Here is a 12500-nt window from a genome sequence, read left to right as displayed (position 1 = left end):
AGAGAGTCTAACCATTTGCAGACGTCATTGCAAAGCCAGCACTTTCTCGTCAGATGTTTAAAGACCCTGAGTGTTGATACCGCCGGAGTCGAACTCACAACCTTCTGCATAGACGCCGGGTGCTCAGTCAACTGATGATGACAATGATGATGATTATGATTATTGTTATTATTATTATTGGGAGAAAAATAAAGTTAAAATGATCTATTGCGCATCACAATAATAAAAACTACATAGCTGTTTGAAAACTAGATAAATATATACACTTAAATGAGACATACCGATAAAATACTATAAAAAGACTAATAAAATATAAAATGTGTTTAAAACGTTAAACACTAGCTCAAAAAAGTGAGCTTTTCGTTGGTTCTTAAATTCACTGATATTGCTTATGTATCGAATTTTGACAGGACGAGAATTCAAAAGCCTTGGAGCTAGAGCAGCAAGCGCCCTGTCACTTTAAAGTCACTGCTTACGAGCCAGAAGGCCCATCAGGCTGGCACTTATCTCCGGTTTCCGTAGCATGAGACAACTAGGAGTATTTATACTCCCCCCTGGATGGGATGCTAGTCCATTGCAGGGTTACCCCCAGCATTTCACCGGTACCCATTTATAAACCTGGGTGGAGAGAGGCACCGTGAGAGTTAAGTGTCTTGCCCAAGAACACAGCACAATGTCACCGGCCAGGACCCGAACCCAGACCACTTGATCCGGAGTCGAGCACTCTAACATGAGGCCTCCACGCCTCCCACACCCTGTCACTTTACTATAAACAAATAGAGAAAAGTAAAAACTACAAGTGTCACTGGGCTAATCACATCCTACTGTGTTTTCACAAGTCTAGAACTAAAACGTTACCTGCAACTACTCCCAAAGGCTCTCTTCTCGTGTACGCAAAATTTCCATTGGGAAGCTGGATGTGTTTACCACTGATTGTTGGTGCAAGACCAGCATAGTAGTCGATAACATCAGCACAGCCCTCAATATCCCAAATGGCTTCATGGAATGGCTTACCTAAAAACATCAGGAAGCATGCATCTCAAAGTGGGGATTAAAATCATGAAAAGAGAGACTTACTTAGAAAAAAAGACAAATGCCAACAACCTAATGTTCCAGATATCTCAAAATTCTTAAGTCCAGTACATTCCCAGTTGAACAACTATTGCGCGCATGGGTTTCAATTACGACCACGTTGATTTCCTTTGAACGTTAATTATAATACTTGACTCCTAATATCCTTAAATCTTACCGTTGTCAGTAACCTCAACAGTAGCTAATTCCTTCAACTTTGCCCTGATAATCCTGGCTGCCTCGCGAAGGACCTTACCCCGTTCCATTCCCGACATTGCCGACCACGAATTGAAGGCTTTCTTTGCAGATCGCACAGCACGATCCACCTCTGGTTTCCCCGATCCTTGTGTTTCACAAAGGATCCTTCCTGTGGCTGGTTCCACGATGTAAATTTCGCTCTCTTCTTCATTGCTGGCAGGATTTACTCGATGGCCGTCGATGAAATTCAACTCCTGACACGGTTTGTTCAAGTCGATTCCCGACAACCGTCGAAAAGAGCTAACGAGGAAAGCAACTCGACTTCTAGTGCGCACAGCGAAGCTAGGAGAAAGTATTGAGAACATAATGTCTTGAATCGAGCGCAAGTCCCTCGCAAGGAACCCTGGATAATGACTGCAGGGGCCCATTTCTCGACAACCTGGGATCAGGCGTTCTCCCGCCTCTCGAAAGTCCCGAAACTTCTCGGGTCTGTATCTTGAAAACGAGAATTTTTAAGCCATCAATTTTCACAACCATTTTGTTTTTATGGGCTCCTGTTTTTAGTTACTATATTTTTAAAACATACTAAGAGATCGGATTGCCTTTTCGTCCCTGAAGAGGTATTTCGAATTTCGGGAAACGAGCCCCACGACCTGGAAAGGGGAATATGAGGGACACGCAAACTTGATTACAAAAACTTCTTTGCTTTTTGAACACTTCAAAGATGGAGTTCAATTACAAATTCGGAAAAAAAGAGTCATGTGTCGTGTGCAACAAGCAACGAGAAATTAAGTTGGATTAAACAAGGAATTCCATCAGTCGGGGAGTCGAAAACATTCAAGCGATTTTCCCGATCGATTTTCTGGAAAACAGTGACATCAAGGATCATCTGAGATTTTTTTAAGCATCTGTGCGCGCAAAACTAGGCTTGGCTCGCAAGTTCACCACAATTACACAGTACAGGCTGCCGAACAGGTAGGTTTACTTTTGAAGGCTTTTAGGTTTCAGGCGCGTAGCGTGGTCATTTTTTCAAGTACGCACAAGTACATATGATCTAGAAACCTAAATAAACTGAGCGAAAAATACTGCATTCTTTATTTCTTGTTTGAAATAGTTAATACAAGCAAAGAACAAAGCCTCTTACCCTTATTTTGAGCAAACTTGGCGCAAACAAAACATTGTTTTGGTTGTGCTAGCGTGACTGGAATTGTCAAGAATTGCAACCTCGCCTTTTTGTTGCACGCTGACCAAACAACACTGTATTGTTTAGTGTAAAAAACTAAGTGAGAACATGGTATAGCTTTTGTTTTAGTTTTTAGAATTTAATCAAAGTGGTGTTTTCATAAGGAAATCTTGGTTGCGTACAAGTAAAATGTTAAAAATAGAAACAATTGCTTAAAATTTCAAAATTTTCTGGTCACTTCAAGTACGCACGTGCGTATTTGCGTATAGGACGCTACGCGTCTGGGTTTACTTTTAGAAAATTGTTCGCGAACTGTCCATTGTAAAAAAAAGGTTACACTAGCAGAAAATGCAACAGTAAAAGACAAAACTGGACAAAACAGGACACAACTGAAAGTGTATAGTAATTATTCGGGGAGGGGGGGGGGAAGGGGGTGGGCGGAGGATTGACCTTCTCAACTTGCTGTAAATTCAATCGCAGAAATACACCATTCTAGAAGTCCACTCTGACCAATCCAATATTTTCAGTCCTCCGATTTACAACCTTACGTATCTTGCAATCAGGCAGACACGACACAACTTCCAAAAAAGGTCAAAAAAGTGTAAACATTACGTATTTAAGACACAAATTACTACAAAAGTTATTACTTAAAAATGAACATAACTTTCCATGAGGGACCGACCATTTAACTCTTGGGGGTGGGGGGGGGGGGGTTGGGGTGATTTCTGGTCAGCAAGTTTTTTTTTTCTAGCAACCTTGGTGGGCAGGATATTTTTTTCCCTCCTAAACGCTCTACAGGATATTTTTTTTCTCTCCATTTCTCTGCAGGATTTTTGTTTCCTCAAAAAAGTGTCGTGTTTACATTTACAGAATGTATTTACATTTACATTGTGGTTATTGCAGTAATAGTTCTAATATGGAGCTGCAAAGCCTTAAAATGTTGTAAGCTATACAAAATCATTCTTGTATAGCTACATGTTTTCGGAATGTCATTCTTTAGAATCATTTAATCTGGATTACCTAATAACAATATTCTCATGTTATAAAGTGATGCTCCACAGGTAGATTTGAAACGGTTTAGCTTCTTAATTTTAAAAAAACAGCTGATACAACTTGATTCTTCAAATAGAAAAATTTACCTCCATTACTGCTTGTGATAAGCTAACGAGTTTGGATACAGAGCCAGCCAGCAAGCCAGAAATCCCAGATCCCAATAACCGCAAGACCATTGAATGTGTTTATGCCCAACTTTGTGGCTTTCTTTGTGGCTTTCTTTGTGGCTTCCGGGACAGAATTATTGCATTGTCCAAAAGTTGCTGTACATCCGAGGGAGACATTTCTCCAAAGCTGTTGTTTTCAGCCATTTCACCGGACAAAACTTAATTTTTAAAATTCGCGCAGAAATTTTTATTGACACAATGACCGGCTTGGCGCACTGCTTTCCATATAGGATAAAAACTTGGTTTTGTTTGCTGATAACCGGGATTTGGCGAGCCAATCAGAAAGTTAGAAATGCGATAACCGAGGGTTGAGCATATACTAATTTATGTTATAAAATAGTTACGATAGTGCGCGCACTCTTATTGGTTAATAGCTGTGTTTAGATGAGAGTATGGAAACATGGCTGTGACATCACTCGAAGTTTGATTGGTTATGTGTTATTAGAAGCGTGTTTTACTTGGCTGGTAGGAAATATGAGCGTGTATCAAGACAATCTGTTTCAATCAAGAAGCATTTTCCATCATTTGTCGAATTATCTTTGAAAAATATTTTATAACAGCAATCGAGGACTTTTTTCCGTGTTTCCATAGCCTCACTATGGGGGAGTTGGAAGACTGCACCAATCATGTCCCGAGTTCAATCCCCGGATCTCACATTCTTGTTTCGACTTCTTTCCTTTCAGTGTTGCATAAGTAGCTTTAAATACCCTTAAAACGGAGCACTGATGGAAAGAGGGGGGTAAAATGAGCGTCTGCTTCCTGGGAGAATACCCTCTAGAGGGTAAAGGAATTACCGACGTTAAATAATGTGTACATGTACCTTTACATTTACCAAAATATCTTACGAAGTAAAGACAACCGCTGCGCGACATGATGATAAAACCGCCTTCAGTACTTATATACAAACTTTGGCGCAATGATTTTTACACTTTGCATTAAAACGTAAGTTACAACACAAGTTGTAAGGATTTGTTTCAGGGAACAACTGTGTTTGAAGGCCCAAACTAAATTCGAACGTCGAACAGTGCACGCGAGTTTACTTAAAAGCCTTTTTTTGCTCTTTATGTCTTTTCCTTCCTTGTATGGGTTTTTTTGGAATGAACAGCTAAAATATCTCTAAAATGCCAGTTTTCTTCCCTTCTAATCTACAATGGAAATGGAAATACGAAAAAATGCAGAGATAAGGACTGCCACATTCTGATTCACCCATTACATTCTAAAGACAACGTGCTTTTGTCAGAGATAATCATTGTTATTGAGTGTACCGGGACATTATCTGGTATTTCCTACATTCAATTAGCTCTCGCACCACTTGTATCACTACAGGAAGCCCAATCTCGTAATGTAAGTTCTTATACACCTCTCTGTGCATACAGTGAGGAGAATGTATTGACAGCCTAAAAAGGGTCGAGGATTGTTTCCACTATGTCAACAAGACGGCCACGGAATGACACAAAAATTGTTTCAAGACACAAGTTAACCACACTCTTGAGGTATGACAAGTTTAGTTGAACAAATATAGAAATTACAACTACTTTTAGGCGGTAGATGAATACTCCCAATACAATGTCCTCTTCATGCGCAGAAAGATGCACCCAGTCAGCAGAGCCTTTCTTTAACTCAATTGGAAAGAAAGGACAGTCTGCAGAAGATTCTTTATTGAGTATGCGTAAGCCGTTGCTTGGAGGCAGTTTCAAACCCAGGCCAAGTCTCTATCGGTTGGCATTAGATTCCATCCACCAAAACCACCCTGGCAGAGAGAGAGAGACTGAGGTTGAATTCAAACACACTTCGTGACGCCTTGTACATAGTACTTCGTGTCAAGCCACCTTCACATTTTAACATTTAGAATTAACATGTAGAATATCTATACAGAAAGTATCCCAAACATTCATAAAAGCTAACCTTAGGCCTAGAAACTTTTCTTTAGTCCTAATTTAGCCTACGCTTAGCTTTTATGAATGTTTGGGATACTTTCTGTATAGATATTCTAAATGTTAATGTGAAGATGGCTTGACACGAAGTACTATGTACAAGGTGTCACGAAGTGTGTTTGAATTCAACCTCAGTCTCTCTCTCCGCCAGTAAGACTGCCAGGGTGGTTTTGGTGGATGGAACCTAATGCCGACCGTCCCTATCGCACTCGTGGACGCCATATTGATTTTGGTACTGAAGGCTCGATTTTGACCTTTGCTTGGTCAAAAATATGATGCGCGCGCTGCGTAAACCTGTTTGACCAGAGTGACTAGTCCAGAAACTTGGGCTGCGGCGACTTGAAGACTTCACGAGATTTCTGCAGAGCCTCTCTTGCACGCCCTCTGGTGAGTTTAAGAGAGGATCTGCTCGCAGGGTGAGAAAGATGTACAAAAACTTACATTACGAGACTGACATTAATCACATTACTCCCTGAAGAAGTCAGACCGTGCCTGACGAAATATTGGTAAATCAAAAAGATATGTATCCTCACAGCCGTACAATCACCCTTGCAGTATTATTTGTTTTAACTCTACAAATTATTTGCTGGTTAGATCTCCCAAGATCCAACGCTTCCTCTTTGTTCAGCTGGCCCATGCATAAATAAATTGCCACAATTACAAGACTGGGCGACCTCTGGTACTACTTGTGGAATTCATTATTTATTTAAGAAAAAAACACAAAGATGAATTCATTGAAACAAAAAAAATACAATTCTGTAACTTCCTTATAAAAATGTATTGTAAAATAAGAGTTTGAAGAGACAGATTTTATTACTTTTTTTAACATGAATTCCTAGCCCCAGCATTTTGATATAATAATAAATTTGTAATATATGTAGGATATTACATGACCACGCAGGGATACGAATTTTATCTTCCAGTCGCTCACTTGTGGAGGATACTTTATTATATAGATATTGATGAAATACCAGGATTTCTCCTTTTACTAAAAAATCATATCTTCACCACGCGCAGTGAACGTATCATTTTTATCTTTCACATGTGAGGATATCGCTGTCGTCATGGTAACGAACACGATTAGCCAATAAAAGGCGAGCTTCCTCTTCATTGTACGATACTTTTGTGCTTAAATATAATTCTTCTCTACTACATTAACATTTTTATTGCAAATTTTACATTATCATGATTTCTTTTTCATAACTTTCATATCTTGTTTCATGTTACACAATGCGTGTTTTAGTGGTTGGTGAACAATTTTTCATCATTTCGAAAATGAATAAAATAAGTTGTTTTAAATCTAGACATTTCATCAATATCTATGTAACAAACAGAACATTACATGGCCGCTTGGGGATACGAATTTTATGTTCGAGTGCTGCAAGTATCTCTCATGAGTGAGCGAAGCGAACGAGTGAGAGATACTTTCAGCACGAGAAGATAAAATTCGTATCCCCGCGCGGCCATGTAATATCCTCTATATCAGCACGAGAATATAAAATATAACGGCCCTGTATCAAGCGGCCACCCTCAATTGAGCGGCCAGTTTTCAAAGTCCCGATAACGCGGTATTTGTTACCTGTATCAGATGGTCGGCCAGGGTTTTTATATGATACGCCATTAAATTGACCTTAGACCACGCACAGTGAGTCTTTTTAGTGATCCTGTATCAAGTTAAGCGGCCAGTTGCTCCCGAGGGTGGCCGTTATACGCAACTTCGAACTTATATATATATTAATGAAACGTTCAATTAAAAACAACTTGTGTCATTCATTTTCGCAATGGCAAAGAAGTGGTCACCGACCACCAAAACACAGTCAAGTTGTGTAACGTGAAACAAGATATGAAAGTTATGAAAAACAAATCATTATAACGTCAAATTGAGCATTTGAAATGGTCCGAGTTCATAAAATAATTGGGTTAGTTCGCGCCCTCTCATACGTCAACAGCTGTGTTTAGATGTGAGTATGGAACACGGCTGTGACATCACACGAATTTGGTTGGTTATGTGTTGTAAGACGCGCGTTTTGATTGGCTGGTAGGAAATATGAGCGAGAATAAAGAAAATCTGTTTCAATGAAGAAGTAAAAAAAACAAGCATTTTCCTTCAGTTGTTGAATTATCTTTGAGAAGTATTTGATAAAAGCAATAGAAGACTTTTTCCCGTGTTTCTACAGCCTCATCTTAACACTCGGGGGAGTTGAGAGAATTCTCGAGAGTTATGCAAACCCTCGACTGCGTTTAGGGTTTGCATAACTGTCTCGAATTCTCCCAACCCCCCTCGTGTTTAGATGAGGCTAAGGAAACACGGAAAACGTCCTCTATTGCTTAAGTAGTCGTAGAGAACAATAATAGACCTCTTTAGCTTGTACGTTTTGTTTTCCCATTTCAGAACACGTGATGTTACTCTAGACAACAGTTTCTTTCAAATGTCGTCGTATGCACGTGCTTATGTTTAAATCACGTGGTCTGAAATGGGAAAATAAAATCCCATGTACAAGCTAAAGAGGTCTACCATATTACAATGAATGAATCTTACAATGAATGGAAAGCTCAGTTTTTATTGGCTAATCACATGTGGAAAATAAAAATAACATCCTTTTAGTAAAAAGCAAATCTGGTATTTCATCAGTATCTATACAAAATGTATATATTTATATGAAGTGCGCGTTATAGACGAAATGTAGACTGAAGTTTTCCTCACACTTAATTGACGGACAATTTAAGAATTTGTCACTTATAGACACCTGAAATATTCAGGTGGCTCCAACGGGATTCGAAACCATGACCTCTGAGATGCGGTGCAATGTTCTACCAACTGAGCTATGAAGCGACACGGTTGGGAGCAGATCAATTTGTTGGGCTCATTTGTTCCTATGAAGGGACTTGATGAATGAAATAAATTTTTATATGTATGAAGTGCGGGTTACAGAAGAAATGTAGGCTGAAGGTCATGGGTTCAAATCACATTGAAACAACCTGAATTTTTCAGGTGTCTGTAAGAGCCAATTGCTTAAATTAAATGGAGGTCATGGGATCATTTCAGTCTGCATTTAGTATTTATATAATAAATGTTTTTGCAAGTTTTCTTTAGTGAAAACAATTCAACGCTTACAAAGATTTCTAATATTTTAGTAACTCCATTCATTCAGATTGAATCTTACGGTTAATATTTCTTTTGTCGTTGTGACTTACGGGTTTCACTGTAGGTGCATCAACTTTATTCGCCATTCAAAGGAAGGGGGGTATTCTTCTTACAAAAATGTCTGGGATTTTCATCTTTTTTCATAATGGTGAAAACCAAAGATTTTTGTCTCACTTAGGGGGCAGACCTTTAAATACCGAACTAAAATGGCGATTAGGCCTTGCAAATTAGGTTTTGTCATGTTCCCTTTGTTCTTTTGTTTTATGGATCTTAACTATTTCAGATCCAGTATATGAAAGACCAGCCCCCTTAGTGGGGTTCACAACATGAACTTCTTTCAGAGCTGACGTACATGTAGTGGCATTACAGTCTCAATGCTTGAAAGTTACATGTATATCCAGGAAGGTACTCAAGACATAGCAGCTCATGCTCGTCTTCTGTGCAAAACTGTCATCATTTAGCGAGACTAAAACTTGAGTCACTCCCAGACTGGTCTCTCTTTGAAAGGTGACTCAATGTCTCTCAACAATCATCCTATCAGGTTTATGCAAGAGCATAAATTACTATAGTTTGTTATGATTTAAAACATCACAAAAGCTCTAATGAATTGATCTGATAACTGACTATACCGGGGTAATTCTTACATAATGTTATGTTTAATGTATTGATAAATCCATGAGCTCAAAAGAAAATGTTCTCACTATTCAAATTTGACATCCGTTAGGACAATAATGATAATGATAATAATAATATTATTTTTATTAATTATTATTATTATTGTTGTTATTATTACTATTATTATTATTGTTCATATATCTCACACCACTTGTTGTATCCATGGTCACGTATCCCTAGGTCATCAAGCTATAGGTGCCTAGGGTCCTTCTTAAGATCTTTGCTGTTCCCAACAAGCAGGCTCTCTGGACGTGTTCCTGTCTTAGTAACCCACATCATGAAGTTTTTGGTCACTGCCCCAAGTCACCCAATTACAATTGGAACAACTGATATGCTTTTACAGTTCCACCTCTTTTGTATTTCAACTTTTAAATCCTGGTAGTGGTCGATCCACATCGATGATTTGGCACATCATCATCATCATCATCATCATCATCATCATCATCATCATCATCATCATCATCATCATCATCATCATTCATCATCATCATCATCATCATTATCGTCATCGTCATCATCATCATGTTGCCGTTATACCATCTTAACAGTCATCTACAGTCTGCTACAAAGTCACGTTTGCTTCAACCTGACTTGATTTTGCTCTTTGGCCAGTGCAGTAATATTCTATGAAAGGATTTGCGAGATAATAACCAATACCACAGCCAAGAACAACAGCCAGAAAAAGCCATACATTATACGTCATTGCCACTAGCATCAAGAAGTATCCTACAACGAACTGAAACATGTAAAGAAGAGTTTCTTTCAGCCAAGCTCTCATTTTGAACCTGCAAAAAATTGTGCACAAGAAGGTTGTTCATTAGTATAAAAATGGCCAACCTGAAAAGGTTTTCTGGTTGCCCAAATGTAAGCAGATATGTAAGCCCAAATGTAAGCCAGTAGCAAGGAAAGGAAATGGAAAGGAAAGAGCAAGTACTGAAGTAGACTGCTCACAGTCCCTCCTGAGTTAGTCTGACTGCCCGATTTGGTCACACAAGCGAGCCGAGGGAAGAATGGTGACAGAGCGAGATCTATTACCATTATCGCTCGGCTCGCTTGGGCAACCAAAGTAGGCATTTCAACTAACTCAGAAGGGACTGCAAGCAGTCCAGTACAAAAGAGGCTTTTTTCATGGGAAGAACTTTCATGTCCAGGAATGCAAGTAATCTGATGCAAGCCCAATTTTGATATCCAAGCTGCCGAGTGTCCCTTTTAAGTCTAAGCCTTCCCTGTTGCACCTATTTCTAACAATAAGGTTAGGGTAAAGATTAGTGTTATTGTTAGGTCAGGGTAAATGCAGCAGTTTATCCTTACTTGAGGAGCATCATTTGGGCAACACTTTGTGACAAGACACAAGTGATGTTGAAGCAGGGAAGAAGAGAATAGGGGACACTTTGCAATGCTTTTTGAGATCCATGTGTACCTAATAAGCCAGCCATTTCCTAGTTCATGTCCACCTCCTCTTCAAAGGGAGTCTAATTGCGAAGTTTTTTGTGATGGTAATTAGGTCTACTTTACATATGAATGAAAACTAATTTTCATAAGAAAAACTTCGCACTTAGATTCACTTTGAAGGGGAGGCAGACATGAACTCGGAAATGGCATGTGACTTGAATTTCTGGATATACAGTGCATCTGGGAAGAGAGGAACTTGCTATTTCTTTTCAGGCACCCCCCCCCCCCCCCCCCTTCAACTTCATTTACCGCACATCCATTTCTTAGTGCACCTATTACACTATCCAGTGTTACTCTCTTCCCGTCTTCCCCTACAATAAGCCAGCAGGGATAAAAGACTAAGAAATCATATGAGAATTGAATTGAATTGTTGCCAAATAAAAGCAACAACTTCATTGCCAATGCCTTAACCTTTGGATGTCCAAACCGGCCTAAACCAGCCAGACTTAGTATTTTACTCTGTCTAATACCAGACGATTTTACTTGTCAATGGAGAACCCCTGGGAGTCAATGGGTTAATTTACCTGTAAAGAGAATGATGTTCTTAGGTTACTAAAAGAGCAGGGTCATTGCAATTATAATAACTCCCTAATTGTAATATCTTCCTAACTGTAATATAATAACATTTATTGGATGAGGCCAAGCATGTTATTGAGAGTTTACAGATATCCAATGAAGCTAACATGTTGAGACAGAAAAAACCCTATGGAGGGGGACATGGGGATTTGCGGTGTTGCGGTGTTGATGGTTTTTTCAATGCGGTGATGCGGTGAATAAAATCTCAATTTGCGGTGTTGCGGTGATCGCAAACCCAACGGTGTGCGATGTTTGTGTTTCTCAAGCTACGGTGTTCGGTGAAATGAAATCATTTGCGGTGCTGTGGTTTCTTGTTTGATCTTTCTCAGACCTAAATTCGTTAATCCGTGATAATTTATGACAAGCACGTACCATTGTGTTTAATTTGTAATAAAATACAGACCAACATTGTCGAGTTAATCTTCAATGCGCTTAAGCTGCCAATGAGAAGCTGTTTTCGTTGATAAATGCGTAACTTGATAACTAACTTGACCGCTGCCACCAGGAGTTGTGCTTATTTTGTGGAAAATTGTTTAGGTATAAACCTATTATGTCAAGTGTAGACGTTAAAATCATGTAGCTAAAAAGAATTGTTGCAGTGACGGTGTTTCGTCGACTTTTCTTGCGGTGATGCGGTGTTAGTTAATTTTTTTTGCGGTGTTGCGGTGTTTAGGGCCCCCCCATGTCCCCCTCCCTATGAAATATTTTTTCTTTCTTATTTGTTAGTACGAATGCTTAACACCAAAATGGCAAAAAATTGAGCCTTGATTTGGATTCAAAAGATTTTACTTGAAGTACAGGTTTTAGATTCTACTGAGTCCACCATAACTCATGTTCATTTTAAATTGACCTGTAGGTCCTGAGGAGCTGGAAAGAAGAGGGAACAAATCGAAAAGCTCACTCGATTAGAATGCAACATGCATGAATGCAGAATTACTAACTATGCCAGAAACTCAGTGCTGCATGCCAAATCAGTCTTGTACTAACACAATGTATTCTTAGGTGATCAAGATTGATGCCTTTTTTTTCCTAGACCCATCTCTCTA

The 12500-nt window shown here is 39.1% G+C and overlaps 2 protein-coding genes across 3 annotated transcripts in view; both read right to left on the bottom strand.

The window, feature by feature from the left end:
* The window catches only part of LOC138021286 (4-trimethylaminobutyraldehyde dehydrogenase A-like), a 12330-nt gene extending 10663 nt beyond the window's left edge, over positions 1–1667 (bottom strand). Inside the window, exons 1-2 of the mRNA XM_068868137.1 lie at positions 1250–1667; positions 859–1014 (exon numbers count right to left, since the gene is read on the bottom strand). Of these exons, the coding sequence (XP_068724238.1) occupies positions 859–1014; positions 1250–1634 (541 nt within the window). The 5' untranslated portion in view covers positions 1635–1667. The remainder of the gene's footprint in view (positions 1–858; positions 1015–1249) is intronic.
* Positions 1668–8148: 6481 nt separating this feature from the next.
* LOC138021273 (protein SLC31A2-like) overlaps positions 8149–12500 on the bottom strand; it is a 9639-nt gene continuing 5287 nt past the window's right edge. The window contains exon 4 of one of the 2 annotated variants that reach the window (XM_068868123.1): positions 8149–10211. In XM_068868123.1, the coding sequence (XP_068724224.1) occupies positions 9989–10211 (223 nt within the window). In that variant the 3' untranslated portion in view covers positions 8149–9988. The remainder of the gene's footprint in view (positions 10212–12500) is intronic. The other variant, XM_068868129.1, reaches the window with a different exon arrangement.

This window comes from Montipora capricornis, chromosome 2 (genome assembly GCF_036669925.1).
Source record: "Montipora capricornis isolate CH-2021 chromosome 2, ASM3666992v2, whole genome shotgun sequence".
Lineage (NCBI taxonomy): Eukaryota > Metazoa > Cnidaria > Anthozoa > Scleractinia > Acroporidae > Montipora > Montipora capricornis.
Note: the sequence above shows the minus strand (reverse complement) of the source record. Positions and strands in the feature narration are given on the sequence as shown.